The 17,134-nt window shown below is 38.6% G+C and overlaps 2 protein-coding genes across 2 annotated transcripts in view; both read right to left on the reverse strand.

Moving 5' to 3' along the window:
• The window catches only part of LOC126758723 (furin-like protease 1), a 267,237-nt gene that overhangs the window by 58,003 nt on the left and 192,100 nt on the right, over positions 1–17,134 (reverse strand). The window lies entirely within an intron of this gene.
• On the reverse strand, positions 12,189–14,344 carry LOC126758686 (platelet glycoprotein V). Its single transcript, XM_050473044.1, has one exon. It carries the CDS (start codon positions 13,990–13,992, stop codon positions 12,592–12,594), a length of 1,401 nt encoding a protein of 466 aa, XP_050329001.1. The 5' UTR covers positions 13,993–14,344; the 3' UTR covers positions 12,189–12,591.

Below are 17,134 nucleotides of genomic sequence, written 5' to 3' on the forward strand. Positions count from 1 at the left end.
TGTTGTTATTCTGATTCTAATAATAATACGAAATTTTTACTATGACTATTTCCAAAATTGCCGAGAATACATCTCTTTTCCTGGACCATTCTGTCCTCTGTATTCTTTTAGAGGATAAATAGTATGAGACGGGAAGTAAATCTTGACGTTGAAAGTGTCTTCGCTATCTAAGGGTTGTTTGGTTCATCTGAAAGTAGTTGACATTTCCCAATACTAAAATGATCAAAATAATCAGATCCTTCGATTTAACGGTGCATACTCTCTTCCGTTTGCCAGTGCTAGTGAAAACATATGATGGCGTTTAGGAACATGTATTTTTTCATACTCAACCTTCACACTCCCTCTCCGCAACAACAATTCACTTTTCTCACAGCCCACCATGGTTGGATATGTCCATAAAGAATTGTGTGTTCACCAATGTGCTTTGCTATTTGTTTGCATAACCGAGTATTGCTATTGGAACATACACACATACACATATCGTTGAATTTATGAGCTTTTGCGATTTTTCTTTGTAGTCAGTGGTATTATTACAGACTGTGCACACATTCAATGAGAGAAAAAGGAATGGGTGAAATTGGACACACTTGTCCGACCATGGCCACAATAAACAGCTTCTTTCCAAAATACACAACATACAAAAACCACAAGATGCAATAACTTGGCCCTGGAAATGCCGAAATGCTGCACGTGTTGTTGTTGTTATGAAAGCATAGGACTTTATTGCGTTAATAACTGGAAATGGTACTGATCACAGGATTTAAAGGGGGCAGATCCTGCTGTGCGTTACAGTGAACGCTCTGTCGGTGCCGACGGACACAAACAGGTGCAATGATGTTGTTCCACTAAATGTCCCCATGTGTATATGTAAAGCTTGTACAAAATTGCAAATAGTGCAAACACATTCTGACTCGTTAAATGTCTACTCCAGCAGACCTAAGAGCCCCAACAGCAAGCCACTTCACGAACCCCCGACCCCCCCATTCTCCATTCCGAAAAGCAATTAAAAATGTTTAATTCTCGTCGGTTTTCAAGTTGGCAGCCTGCCCCAGCGCTCAAAAGGGGTTTGGAATTGTTTGTGTAGGTGTTCACTTGCTGTGTGGTATTAAGTGTTCAGAAATTCATTGAGTAGGTTTGTTAAAGGGTCAGTCCAATAAAATCAAAAGCATCCGAACTTTCTCATACACAACTGGTGATGCCATGTCTACTATACGTAAATTCTTTAGAGTTGTTTTGAGAAACCTTTCAAGGAACTTTTTTTTAATATATTTTTTGAAGATATGCAATCAATTTTTCGAAATCAACTTTCGTACCACAAACAAATCTGCTATTGACTATCCCGGCCGAGAGCCTCATCATTCACTGCCGAGAATTTTACCAAAAATGGGAATCTAGCTTTTCATTTAAGAGTATTTTAGGTCGCATGAACAGTACCCTACTATATTATAGCACAAAGATGGGATATTGTGAAAATCCTTATATAAAACTGAAATGGAGAAAATAACGATCCTAAGGCCTGAAATCCATCCATATCACAAATGAAAATATTTCAGCAACAGGTCCATTTATGATTTAAAGCAGCGCATTCGCGTGGAAATTCAGAACATTTTTCGTGTATCCACTGAGCAGTGTGGAACAGCTATCTTTACAGTTGTTTTTGCTGCCCAAAATGTAGACTTATGCCTTTTGCTGTAAGCAATCGTTGCAATTATTGTTGTTACTTTTGGCTAGAACGCAATTTTGTTTTTTGTTTCGTTATCTGTGGATAGTGAAAGCGTGCGAGTTGGCTTGAATGTATGTTTACATGTGTGTGCAGCAGTAATTTTTTGTTTACAGTTGCCGGTGGCATTTGTTGTTCATGTTGCTACGTTTTTCGGCGGCCGGCCGGTGCGTTGGTTGGTTGGCATGCCGCGTTGTGAATAATTTCTATTAAGTTTTTTCGGGTGTTGGCCACATTTCGCTTGCCACTCGCCCCACACACCCACACCTGCGCACACAAACCAATTCATTTTCAGAGAGCCTTGCAGTGGTTGCGTACTCTTCCTCTAATTTCCAATTTTTTGTTTTGAATTTCAGTTGCAAACACTCCTTGTTGTTTTTGTTAGTTTTGGCATCGACTTGCTGCATGGTTGCGTATACATAAACAATTTGTGTTTAAAGTTTTCGCGCGGAAACGTTTTGCTGCCAACTTAACGCACCGGTAGCGCTCTACACGACGCGTGAGTGGGTGTATGTGTGTGTGTGTGTGTGAAGTGCGGTGTCAGCGAGAAAGTGGCAAGACAAAGCAGAATGGTTAACGACTGTTGGAATGCACCCGTTTTAGATGTGACAATGAAGACACGCGTACCCGAAAGGAAAGTTGCGAAAGACATAAGACGAAATCTCAGAACCTAAAGTTATAAAGGAGTAAAAAAATTATGGAAGTCTCTTATCGAAAGAATCAATGAATATTGAGCACCTTTACTTTTCTCAGTATACTTGTTCATCTGATGGATTGAACAGGAAACAGTCAGGACGTTTGTACTGCGTTTGCGCGTTTGTACTGCAGAAGTTCAATCAATCAATAAAATATTATTCTAAAATAAGTTCAATGACTGCTTGACCTCAGAAAAGCAGGGATGAGGCCTAATTCTTTTTGTGTCAATTTTTAAAATTTCTGCATTGTCAGTATCCCTAATTCTTTAATACCCAAATTTAATTCGCATTCTTCATTATTTTCTTTTGTATGGATTTCCTTTAGTCTGTCTCCTAAAATTATCAATAAATGCTTCCTACAAGCAAGGCACACGTTAACCTGTTAGTGCGGTCCGCTAGTTAGCGGCTGTATGTAGCAAGTTGCTGCTGCTTGTGGAGCAACATGTACGTTTTGGTTGTAGAGAAAATTTCCTTGACTAAGCTGTTTGTAGAAGAGGAGGCGGGGAGTGTGGCATTCAAAACACGCCACCTACGGAATCTGGCAAGCATAGAAAGCGGTTGCAAGTTAGCAACAACAATAACAGCTGGCGCTTATCACACTGAAGAGTCAGAGACAACTACACATATGAGTTCTTATATATATTATATGACTTTGTGAGTCTGTCAGAAGAAGCGTTGCACGCGCAAGCAATTTACAAAAACATTAACTATTTTGTTGCTGCTGCAGGACGTAGAAAGCAACAAGCAGGGAGGTAAAACGGGTAGAAAATCACAGCTTCACAAGCTTTCAAGCCACCTCTGTGCCCTCGCCGCGACTGCACTTCCACTTCCACTTCTAATGCTACATGCGCTTCCGCCACTAAGTTGCCCACACTTGCAATACAATTTTCCTTGCAAATCCCTGTTTTACATGTGTATATGTGTGTATGCAAGCGTGCAGTGGAGTCGAGTGCGCGAGTGCATAAAAGAAATTCGCTAAAACTGACTGTAAAGTGGATTATGTGCTCCTCACTTGCTTGCACGCTAGTTCGTTCGCTGGCAACTAACTTTTCCCGAACGACACTGCCGCAGTACTAATAAATGCCCCCCTCACTTATACACATTTGTAATGGCGGCGACGACGCGTAATTTGTTGCTTAGTCAGTGAGTCTGCGGAACGGCTTTTGGAAATTTGTAAATATTACTCATACGACGTGTGGGTCGTTGAGGGGATTAGGTGTCATAAAAGTGGTATTGTATGGAATAACGCAAGTGAATACGCTTTTAGTGATTTCATGAAACTAGTCATGCAACTAAGTCGTCTTTACAGTTGGTATGGGGGGTATCTTTAACGTTTGCTAAGACTTAAGACTCGTTGTCGTAAAAGAAATTCGTTTTATTTCAATGCTGAAATGTTTGATGCAGAGTAACTACCCTTTTGCCATTGCCCTCCATTTCATATAAACTGTATTTTAGAATTTGTACTTAAAATTATAAAATAAAAGCTTTATGACCTTACTTTCAATTGGCAGCCAAATCAGCAATTAGATAAAATAAATTAAATGTTCAAAGTAGTAGTACTGCCATTTCGGCCATTTATAACCGCTGGTGTAATTCACGTCGCCCATTAAAACAATGAAACGCTTTACATACATGATCTTGTTCTACACGTAGACACTATGGCAGACTTATGACGAAGTTAATTTCACCGTCCTGGCTTCGGGCAGAAATTACAGAAATTATGCACAAGTGCGCACTTATTTATTGCCAATTTTGCCTATTTTCAACACACTGCTGTCAAGCTTAGCAAGCGCACTGCCGAGCCATGACCAAGGGCTAGCATGTGTCGAAGACAACACTTTTAGGCAATTAAAAGAAGCAGACTTCGTTATTTATTGCGGTGGTGAATACTTACCTGCTCACATACCAAGCCAAATGTAATAAATTATGGCTCGATACTTTGCATATCCCCAAATTTGCTCGTACTCTTGGAGATGAAACACGATAAAGAGTAATTTATAATAACGAACATTATTTACCTAAAAAGAAAAGAGAGAGAAGTTTGTATTACTTTTCGGGTATTATGTGGAATATGGATGAATAACCGCAAGAGTGTTTATACATATAAGATAACGAATAACGCCATGCCATATGTATAAATATCTGCATATATTGGGTTGTCAAAAAAGTCTTGCGGTATTTTCATTGAACTTTTTATTTTTTTTTTTATTGAAATTGAAATGAATTTTTGATGACTCATGCCCAGCTCTTGACCGATGCTACGGCTGCTACTATCCCGGTCTCTTTCGACCAATTCAGCGATTTTATCGCAATTTTCGACGACAGGCCTTCCGGAGCGTGGCGCATCTTCGACCACCTCTACACCAGAACGAAAACGTTGAAACCATCGTTGTGCGGTGGAAATGGAAACCGTATCGGGTCCATAAACTGCACAAATTTTATTGGCGGCTTGAGATGCATTTTTGCCTTTATCGTAGTAGTACTGTAAAATATACCGTATTTTCTCTTTATTTTGCTCCATTTTTGCGACGCTATAATTCACGAACGACTTAAAAGAAACGACAATCAATCAAACACGTGTTAGCGCGTGAAATGAGCTTTCCAAAAAGGTATAGCATGACCCGATGTGACGAATAAAACTAGAACTACGCGCTTTCAGCGCCAACTAGCGAAAACACCGCAAGACTTTTTTGACAACCTAATATTTGATTTATATCTTGTGTACTGAAGCCAAATCTATCAGCGAAACCAGTGAAACATTTCTGGGTTTAGTGCGCGAATATCGCTGCGGCTCAGCAAAATTTATTTTATAAATTAGCAAACACATTTCTGCGCCAACACAAATTAAATAGCGTCAAACAAGCCAACCAACCGCAGCAAATTAGCCAATTGAAAATTATAAAATTATATTTTCACCGCTAACTTTATAACAAATCAGAAAATGTGAATAATGCACATGCACAGTTACGGACGAAAGCGTTGTGTGTCTGTGTGTGTGTGCAGCTTAATATTCGAGCCAATGCGATTAAAACGGCGCGTGCTCACATTTTATTTATATTTGCACAAAGTATTTGTTATAGCGCACAACTCATTTGCGATTGCATAATTTCGGGCGCTTCAACACAGTTTCGGACACGCGCAACGCTGGGTTAGGCGTGAGTGCACATGTGTGGTCACATAATTAAACATTAGCATAATAGGCGTGTTAGCGCAACTAACGGAAATGTTGCATGCGGTGCGCGCGATCATAATTACTCATACGCCAAGGGGTGCACGTGTCTGTGCATGCGCCCGTGGAGCTAAACGCTTTGTATTTACATATACGCGCAAATAAGTTTAAAGAATCAACTCGGAGCACTTTGCTATTTGCGTTCTCTAAATTGCATATGGGAATACCTAAAACGGCGTTTTTGTTGTTGGGTGTCACGTGAATTAATGCCATTCGTAGGTTTTAATCGGTCAGTAGTGTGCGTGAAATTATCATAACACTTTTTGCCGCTGCGTTTGCTTATGATGTCGAAAAATCGTCATGGCTTTTAATTAGGATTCATGGCGAGGGGAGCGATAAATGAAGCAAATAACGCTGCAGTTAAACATCATTTTTTCTAAAAAAAAAATCTGGTAAAATTGTAAAATATTTGTGTGAACATCGAAAACAGTCACTTTCTGAAATAATTCTATTAGTAGGAGATCCCACCATAGTACGACCATCATCCATCGTATTACGGGATGAAAATAATTTTTATATAAAATTTATAACATTAACATATTAATTTCGAGGAGGTTGACTGGAAGTTGTGATGCTGAGTGTAATTAATAATAAAAAAAAAAATTTTTAACATTACACGCACTCTCTTACGCAATAAACTGTAGACTAGTCGAAAGTATTGAGCTTATTGAATATACAAACACTGGGTTGTCTTCTTTTTCCCAGTGAAAAAATTTTGTTTTTTAAAAATCGACAACCGGGATTCTGCACCAATTTTTCGCAGCCAACCTTATATCATTATACTCACAATAAAATTATCTTTATTTTGATATAAGGCTTATCGCGTAAGTGGATAGTTGCAAATCACTATTGCCAATTTACCTGTATGTACCTGCCTACCTAATAATTGCACCGGGAAAAAGAAGACAACCCAGTGTAATAAATTTTATATAAAAATTATTTTCAACCCGTAATACGATGGGTGATGGTCGTACTATGGTGGGATCTTAAACTATATGGATAATATTTTTGTAAAAAAATGACAGCAAAAAGCAAAAGGTAAAGTATAACAAATTCCACATATTGAATGTTCGCTTTCAAAAATAATAGCAAACAAGAAAAAACGTTAACTTCGGTTGCACCGAAACTAAATACCCTTCACAGGTGCATTTCTGTTAGTAACTATGTGTTCAGTTTGTATGGAAGCTATATGCTATAGAAATCAGTTCTAAACAAGTTTTTTAGAGATTACATTGTTGCCTTAAAAAATAACATATATCAAATTTCGTCAATATATTTTGTCAAATGTGAAAGTGGTCCATACAAGAACTTTATTCCGATCGTTCAGTTTGTATGGCAGCTATAAGCTATAGTTAACCGATCTGAACAATTTCTTCGGAGATTACATTGTTGCCTTAAAAAATAACATATACCAAATTTCGTGAATATATCTTGTCCAATGTGAAAGTTTTCCATACAAGTATTTGATTCCGATCGTTCAGTTTGTATGGCAGCTATATGTTATAGTGGTCCGATATCGGCCGTTCCGACAAATGAGCAGCTTCTTGAGGAGAAAATGACGTTTGCAAAATTTCAAAACGATATCTTAAAAACTGAGAGACTAGTTCGTATATATACAGAAGACGGACAGACGGACAGACAGACGGACATGGCTAAATCGACTCAGCTCGACATACTGATCATTTATATATATACTTTATAGGGTCTCCGACGATTCCTTCTGGGTGTTACAAACTTCGTGACAAACTTGATATACCCTGTTCAGGTTATAACAAGTAAAAACGTTCATATCGGTTACACCGAAGCTATAATTCCCTTCACAAATTCAAAAGATTCCTTACTAAAAATTGATCTTAATATATATAGTGATAAGATTTAAACACTTTCCTCGGAGATTGCACCATTGTCTTTAGCCACAACACACGCCAGACTTTGTGAGGATATCTTATGCAATGATAAAGCTTTCCATATAAGCAATTGATATCTATCTTTCAGCTTTTATGACAGCAATATGCTTTAGTGGTTCGATATCGGTGTTTTCGACAAAAAGGCAGCTTATTGGAGAGAAAAGAACGGATATCGCCTTGTACAAATCAATGAAGAAGCCGAGCGGTTTGGCATCCTTTGAGGCAATAAAGCAAGAATCCCAAAACGAAAGTGAAGAACGTAAGTGCGAACGAAGTAAGACAAGCAAGTTGCTGCCATTATTAGTTTTAAGTTGCAAGCAGTTGATAGAATTAGAAGCGCTTTTAGTTGACGCTTGCGCAGTGGCGTCTCTATGCCTGTTGTGGTGGCAGCTTATGATTGCATTTGTTTTAAAAGTTGTCGCAGAGCGTTCGCCGTTCACTGTACCATGCACTTGGTTTGGGAGTGCAGTGCGTATGTGAATCTTCACTGTTGTTGCTATATTTGCGGTATCTTCACGCAAGAAGAGTTTCCAGAGCTAGCACAAGCAGTCGGCGGTGATGCACAAAGTTTGGGCGCATGGTGAGCAACGGAAGCATGTGGGTAGCAGTTTCTTGTGGCGGCAGTATTGCCACATTCATGTCAGCTGCCGTTATTAACATACATGCACACATACATGCACACATAGATAAGTATATGCGCGAGCGTTTGCGCACAACATGTGGCCAAAAGAGATTTTGCGGCACATACACCGAGCATTTAAGATAACACTTTCTGCCATCGGTTCGATTTGCTGGCGTGTTGTTGCGTTTGTTGTTGTTTACCAGCAAAACTTTTCATGTAATCGCTTTTGACTCCTTTAAAGCTGCCAAATTTATTGACACAGAAACAGCAAAAATGATTAAGTTCGTTGTCATGCCAGCAGCATGCCACATGTTGTGGTAACAAAGTTTGCTCCGATTTTAATTTACAGTTGCTCACAACACTTATATGTATAAAACTGATGAGGGCAGAAACATATTTTACTAATTAAAAGGGTTGAGAAATCACTCTGATTTACTCATCTGGCTTAAAACGAAAAATGCGAGAGAAATAATGATGGAGATTTTAAGCGGAAGTGGAAAGGACCATGAAGTACAAAAAAATTTGTTTTATGACAGTTCGAGATATTAGTACATAGATATGTCACACATTTTATTTTTTTAAAGCTAGTGCTACTATTAAAAATATATATATATAATACAAATGTGTGAAATGTACCAGACGTATACATTGTGACCCGGAAATTGTAAATAAAACGCAAAATATTTAATTATTAATCTTCAAATCTCCGACAGTAATCTCCGACTGAAAGCGGGTGCCACGGACTGATTGACATTAAATTACAATTTTCGGGGGCTTTTTTGTCACAATGTAAGTGTTTAAGATAACTCGAGTCTTGGCATATTCGTGAAATGGTGTTTGACATGTGCCGTTGGGTATGTGAGCAGATGCAGCGTCAACACCGACATTGAATATGAACACACCCTTAGTATAGAAGTTGGTGCTATTAAAATGATATCCGCAAATAAAGGTGCATTTTAAGGAACGGAGTTTAGGGATTTTAACATTAATACTTTGGGATCCCAAAATTCTCGGAGTTTTTAAAAAAACTGATAATGAAAAGAAATGTCGGAATAGAACACAAACAAGGCTGTGTTATTTTGAATAACTTGGAGATCGCAGAAGATTCGTGTCCATTTAGTTTACTTGAAAAAGAGATCGGTTTGTGTTCTTCGCTACTATTTATTCAGTAATCAGTTATTGGACCCAGGAGAATGAAAATTGTTAACGTTTCTGAGGTGTTAACCGACATCGGTTTAGAAGCCTGCTCTGGTACTGGTTCATATCAAGTGTGTCTTAACGCATTACTGACACATACAATAGGTTTGATGATAATGCCACATGACTCTCAGTGAATGTTACGACAACGTTTGGCTCCAACGATTTGCTGAACACATTGTTGTGGCTTTTATGGAGGTTTCAAGTATCGAAATGATGACAATGACTCGGGAGTGCCGGGATTCAATGCATCTGCTCATGGCGAAACCGAAGTACAATATCGCTTCCACATGTGTGTATGTGTATGCTCATTTCCATCCGAAAAGTTTTGTCGAATAGTGCAAATACTATATGACGAAAATAAAGGAAGGAAGGGTTGGTTGTTGCAGCGGGGGCAGTTGAGTTTAACTGTTACGTGTTGTTGCGGTTAGACAAGCAACAAGCAACTGCTGACTATAAGCTGTCATCACTTTTCAACAAGCAACTCATGCAGCATATTCCTCTAATTACACACCACACATACACACACGCACCCATGCGTTTGCGCAAGCATTAACTTTTGTTTATGAAAATTGTATTTCCACTTTACTGTTATGTTAAGATATAAATTGCAATGACACGCATGCAAATACTGGATTATATGCAATTTTGTTGCCATTGCAGTTTTTGGTGCCCTGCATGTCAGCCAAGTTAATAGACAGTAAGTCATAAGCAGACAACAACAACAACAACAACAACAACAACAACAACAACAAAAACCACAACATGTGAACTCATAAAAGTACACGCATACCTATTGAGGCTCTTACGACGTGCAACATTCTAAGGAAAATCAGATTTTATGCTCTTCATATATCTGAGTTACCAAATACTATTGGGATGTCCTAGCTACCAACAATGGGAAAATATTTACCAAACGACATTCAAAAGAGCTCTTAAAAATTTAGCAATGTAATGCACCAATAGCACTATTATATGCAAGCTTGGGAGCATTTGAGTATTGGGATTTTGAATTTATTATGTAAAAATTGAGGATGAAATATCGGCTAGACTTTGGAGTTTCTCTATTTGATCCCTAGTACAAAAGTGAGCTGAAGGTTTTATGCATATAGGAGGAACTGTAAGGGGTTTTAAGGTGCTCTCTGCACTCGGCGTTTTCCTCGTTGACTGCTTAAAACAGCCAATAGTGTACTCCGCGTTTTATTACTTTACTTTTGCATTTTTTTGTCAACGTTTTGAGTTTTCGAATTTATCAACCAATGTGCGAAAGTTTCCGCATAGAAAGGGCATACGGGGGGAGCTAAATGACTCAGTTTATTACAACAAGAATAAATCTTAATGCGCAATCATTCTTTCATGAGTAGCATCTCCAATTTATACTCACACACGCATATACACATGTGCTTATGTGGACCAAGAATAATGGCTCAGTGATTAGGTAATAAAAACTCTACAGAGCATGTGTGACGATAAAGTGACGAATATACAAGCTATGCACCCGCGCGCACATATGTACATTCATTTGAAGCGGCACAAATTTGAACAACAAAATACTAGATGGTCGTTCCATGAGTTTTTAATATCATATTTATTGACGGTCAACAATTTTCCTACATTTCAAATGACTAAATACTCACTCATTTTGTTTTTGTTTTTTTCTTCTCATCTTTGTTGACTGTGAACAGCTGAGAGCTTTGCTCACAAGCAAAGTCAACGCTCTGTCTGATGTGCTGCCAGAAATGATTAATTTGCATAAATGCGAATTCCTTAGGTAAGCATTCATGGTACATTCATGAATAAAGTGTTCCTCTTCTCTTTAAATTGAAGATTTCGAGACTAAATTTGATTTACCGACTATTCTGAGATGTAAGAGTAGAGCACATCACTGAACATACCAAAATAAAACTAAAGACACATGCATACTTTCCCCTATTCTTTTCTTCGTTTGATTGGCCTACACTGGTTATCATGGTGACTGGTTATCATTGGTGTCTGAGGGTGTCTCCTCTTGATGTATGGCGCGGGGATTACGTCGTTTTAGCCTTTGAGAGAGCCTTGAGAGATCTAGTTTTTTTTTTGCAATGAGTCAATACTTTCTCCGACTGAGAGGCATGATTCTTTGTGATCTATTCGTCGTCACCGTTTTCGGCTGATGAGGTGCGATTATCCATGCTTGCTGAAACATGCACTAGGTTGGTACATTATTTTCTTTAATAAAATGTGTTTTATCTCAGTAATGCCGTTACCAGTTTCCATATAGGAAAGCGCCATACAGGGATTGGTGCTTGAAAAACTTGTTTTCGAACATATTAGGGAATTTTACATATGAAAATGGTACATACATTTAATGAAGGCCCGATAATTTCTCTCAATGCGTAGTATGGTCCATCATTCAATATGGTTCATAGTATAGTCCATCATTAAAGTCATGTAAATAATTTTGAAGAGGAAGTACCTGTTAAATTACTTGGATTGTTTTTGAACATCATTTACAAATGTATTTTAATTTTAATGTGTTTCAAGATTTTTCATAAACATACACATGTAAAGACTTTTGTGTTTAAGTAAAAAGGTGAGATAAAACATAAACAAAATTTAAAATGTTTTTAAACACCATTTATATAAGTATTTTAACTTTTTTGTACTTCCATGTGTTTCAAGATTTTTCATAAACATACACATGTTAAGTCTTGTGGAGTTAGGTAAAAAAGATGAGATAAAACAAAAAAAAAAAAAATTGAACATGAAACACTTACATACGTTTTCGACAGCTTTGTAAGTATCACCAAATTTTGAATGTAAATGAAACGCCCCCGGGTTTAAACCTAAGTCATTTATTGCATCGATCGATATACTGCTGTTGATTTATATGTAAACTTAATTCATAAATATCTGACAATTACTAAGTAAATTCTAAAATGTTGTCATTTTTGTAATGCTAGTAAATATATGTTGTCATAATTTGAGGTTAAATGCGATTAAACGATATATTTCGATATAATTTGAGGTTAAATACGATTAATATATATATATATATTTGTATAGTTTGAGTATTACATGTGGTTGTTAAATATACGCTTAGAATTTGCTGTTAAATGCGATTAGATAAGCAATAAAGTGATTAAAGTGATAACGTAAGCCAGTAAGAATAACATTAGTTCAAGCCAGATCGTCAATTGTCGGGTGATTTCCTTTCGGCACTCTAGTTGCACTCGTCGATGCTACAAACGAGCCTTCAGCTCTTCGAGCATACGGTAGACCTTGATGAACTTCTTCTCCACGATCTCCGTAAAAGACTTGATGTCATTGCGCACAATGGCCAGCTCTAAGGCAGCTTCCGACAAGCCGTCCCCTGAGCATTTCTTCGATGCCTTGTTGCTCTCATACCAACAGGCCACACCATCCACATAATCATCGACCAGTTCCGGTTCCGTGGTATCCTCCATAAAGGATATATCACGCTTCTTCACAAACGAGTTCATCAGCAACTGCAGGAAATCACAGTTCCAGTTATTTTGCTGGAAGTAGAAGTACTGCAGCGATTTCAAATCGTTGAAAAGAGGAAATTTCAAATTATACAGCGAGTTCGCTGATATGTCCAGCTGCTTGAGCTGCGCCTGCTTCTTGAACACATCTTCGGGTAGGTCATGCATGCCGATTGAGCTCAAGTTGAGCCGCTGCAGGCCGGTAAAGCGTCGCAACGGATTGCCCTGCAAAGTGCCGAGCGGGTTGTGAGCCAAATCCAGTCCGCTGACATTGGCCGCATGCGGTATGTGTGGCAGCTCGCGCAGCGAATTGTTACGCAACTCTAGATCGTGGACGTAACCATAGACGGTGAGTTTGCGTATGTCGCAATTGTTGCAAATCGCGCTCTCCAGCACAGCGAAGTTGAGCGTCAGATCTTGCAGTTCATTGCCCGAGAGATCTAAGAGCTTCAGACGCGGCTGCAGCTTGAACAGCTCAGATTCAAATGCCACAAAACGATTACGCGACAAATTAATGCGCGTCAAGTTAAGGTTGCGATCAAAGATGCCCCGCGGAAAGGTCGACAACCGATTGCCGCTCAAGTTGAGGTCTAGGAGTTTGCGCAGTGGCGCGAAGACGCCAAGAGGCAGCTGTGCTAGCTGGTTGTCAGCTAGTGACATTTCTTGCAGCTCTTTTAACGCATGGAAGCTGGCGTTATGCAGTGTGCGTATCTGATTATGATTCAAGTGAAGCGTGTGTAGATTATCAGCGCCAAGAAAGATATTTTTCGGTATGTCACGCAACAGATTGTGACCCAGAAACAGACTCATCAAGTTGCTGGCGCCCTCGAATTGCGGCTTCTCGAAAACTTCGACTGAGCAATTTTCCATGCGCAGCACCTGCAAGTCCGGAAAGGTGTCGAACATCAGATGCGGTATTTTGGCGATGCTGGAATTGAGAAAGGTAAGCATAAGCTGCTTGGCGATGGGCATCTGCGACAGAATGACATAGTCATTGCGACCGATATCGATGCCGGTGCAAATGCCGTGATGGCAGTGATCCTGCATCCAGACGCGACGCAGTTGTGCCGCATGTCCGTTATAGCGCGTATGCAGCGCAGCGATTGCGCAAACCACTAAAAATAGAAATTTCATCATTCACGAGCACGCGTCCACGAAGGAAACTATTTCACTGTTTTATTTTCACAAAAAGTTCATATATATTTAACTTATTCATCGCCGCCACCCCTCGAGTTAATGTGCGCTCGCGCCACTCGGGGGGGCTTGTACCGTCAGCGTCGCAAGTCTAACGATGCGTTGCCCGCGCGTGCTTTTCCACAACAAACTTGGAAACAAAAAGTCTCTTTATATATATTTCTAAAAATTATTCACACTTTAGTTGGCGATCGCAACTATTCGAACGGCATTGCAACGCCGTGTCAACGACGCGTCCGCGTCGGTGTCTCCTAACAAACTGATGGCCGAACTGCGCCCGCCACTAAGAGCTGCGCTCAACTGCCGTTAGACCCGAAATTTCGATGACCAAGTAGGCATAGTTTATTCATCTCTTGATGAACTAGAATTTTACTGCCCAGCTTACATACAGATGTATTAACTAGTATACTTTTCCAACTATTTACATTAGTAATATTGCTCTTCGTGGTTTGTTGTTGCCCACATTACCCCTATTTTTATTCTGTTTTATTAAAATGCCTCAACAGGGGGCGGGCAAACCTAAACGCTGACTCTTCGCTCTATTGTAGTAGCTAACTACTGTTTTGTTGTTGTTGTTTTTTTTACCGCGACCCAGTCGTCTGGTTAATATTGTGTCCATACTGGTGCATACTTGATGGTCGCGTATGTATGCAATTAAGTAAGTTTGAGTGTGTGTGTGGTTGTTGTTTGGTACCATGGGTTCCGTTTTCAATTAAACATCCGCTGAGGTTTCTATTTAACTCAACTGCGGTCGAGCATTTAGACCGCACCAAATCACAGCAAAGCCGCGAACACACATGTATACATGCATAGTTGATATGAGAACGCTAAATTGAAATATAGAAATATTCAATAATAAACGTTGAGATGAATTATATATTGTATGTACGTGTGTGTGAGTATGATAAACGCGGATTTACATAGAATAAGTAAAACAAAAATGCCTGTTTTTGAGAAATTTGTTAAAATATTTACGAAGAACTTTTTGCAGAAAATGTTTAGCATTTAACCCTAGACTGAATATGCTCTTCTGAACAATTTCTAAATAACACTGATCAACAAAATTTTGTAACAAAAAAGTAAGTAGTACTTTCGAAACACCTAACCTCTCTACAAAATCATACGTATATTGATTTGATTAGGACTAGTTTCCGTGGTCCGGTACTTATCAGTAAAGTTTAATATTAATCGTCTTTTCTTTATTATTTTCTAATTCAGTGCTATATTTTTCAGAAAAATGGCTGTATTTTGTGTTTGCTGAGTGGAGTGATTCTTAAACAATCTAAAGAAAGTATAAAAATGATCCTGACAAATTCTGTAACAATTGTTGTGAAATAACTTTTGTATTTCAATGAAGAAATTTAACACCTTTAATAAAAAGTTGTATGAAAGTTATTTCGGTTTTGCTGTTGGACAGCAAGATAAAGTGTGGGTTCCACACATCTGTTCTGTTACGTGTGTAGGACTTCTTAAGGGTTGGGAAAAAAGATCTCGATCTATGCCTTTCGGAATTCCGATGATTTGGATGGAGTCGACAGACCATTCAACTAATTGTTATTTTTGTCTGACTAATACAAAAGGCATTACAATTAAAACAAAAAATCACCAATTCCTCACAGTGAAGAACTACCTACATTAAAACCACCTCAGCGCTCTGATCTTTCAACTGAATCAGAGGAAACAGATAATATAAGTACTTATCCTGATTTTCAAATTGCTTCTTCATCTATGTATCTGTCTCCAGGAAGAAACGCCACACCTACTATCTCAAGGAGATCTTAATGATTTTGTTCGTAATCTACACTTGTCTAAACAACAAGGAGAACTTTTGGGATCTCGATTAAAGGATAGAATTTATTGCAACGAAACACAAAAATAACTTTTTTTCGGCATCGAAATGAAGAGTTAAAAAGCTTTTTTTTCACAAGATAATGATTTGATATTTTGGAACAGTGTCTGTAATGTTATGAATATTTTGAGAACACAACACAAAATTGAAGAGTGGCGTTTATTTATTGATTCTTCAAAAACAAGCTTAAAGGCAGTTTTGTTACATAACAGTAATAATATTACTTCCGTACCCGTAGGTTATGGTGCTAACATGAAAGAATCCTATGAAACAATGAATTTTTTATACTCTCGCAACAAAGTTGCTAAAGAGAGTATAATAGTTTTGTTCACATAACGGTTGTTTGTAAGTCCTAAAACTAAAAGAGTCAGATATGGGGTTATATATACCAAAGTGATCAGGGTGACGAGTAGAGTTGAAATCCGGATGTCTGTCTGTCCGTCCGTCTGTTCGTCCGTCCGTCCGTCTGTCCGTCCGTCCGTGCAAGCTGTAACTTGAGTAAAAATTGAGATATCATGATGAAACTTGGTATACGTATTCCTTGGCTCCATAAGAAGGTTAAGTTCGAAGATGGGCAAAATCGGACCACTGCCACGCCCACAAAATGGCGGAAACCGAAAACCTATAAAGTGTCATAACTAAGCCATAAATAAAGGTATTAAAGTGAAATTTGGCACAAAGGATCACACTAGGGAGGGGCATGTTTGGACGTAATTTTTTTGGAAAAGTGGGCGTGGCCCCGCCCCCTACGAAGTTTTTTGAACATATCTCGGAAACTACTATAGCTATATCAACCAAACTCTATAGAGTCGTTTCCTTCAGGCATTTCCATATACAGTTTAAAAATGGAAGAAATCGGATAATAACCACGCCCACCTCCCATACAAAGGTTATGTTGAAAATCACTCTGCGTTAACCGACTAAAAAAAAACCGTCAGAAACACTAAATTTTACGGAAGATATGGCAAAAGAAAGCTGCACCCAGACTTTTTTCAAAAATTGAAAATGGGCGTGGCGTCGCCCACTTATGGACCAAAAACCATATCTCAGGAACTACTCGACGGATTTCAATGAAATTCGGTATGTAATATTTTCTTCACACCCTGATGACATGTACGAAATATGGGGGAAATCGGTTCACAACCACGCCTTCTTCCAATATAACGCTATTTTGAATTCCATCTCATGCCTTCTCTGTATACATTAGGAACCAATGGTGATAGCGGAATAAAACTT

Source organism: Bactrocera neohumeralis, chromosome 2, assembly GCF_024586455.1.
Source record: "Bactrocera neohumeralis isolate Rockhampton chromosome 2, APGP_CSIRO_Bneo_wtdbg2-racon-allhic-juicebox.fasta_v2, whole genome shotgun sequence".
NCBI classification, from domain to species: domain Eukaryota; kingdom Metazoa; phylum Arthropoda; class Insecta; order Diptera; family Tephritidae; genus Bactrocera; species Bactrocera neohumeralis.

Bases quoted from the DNA above. Each gene is read 5' to 3' on its own strand.
- LOC126758686 (XM_050473044.1), bottom strand. From the start codon at position 13,992: ATGATGAAATTTCTATTTTTAGTGGTTTGCGCAATCGCTGCGCTGCAT.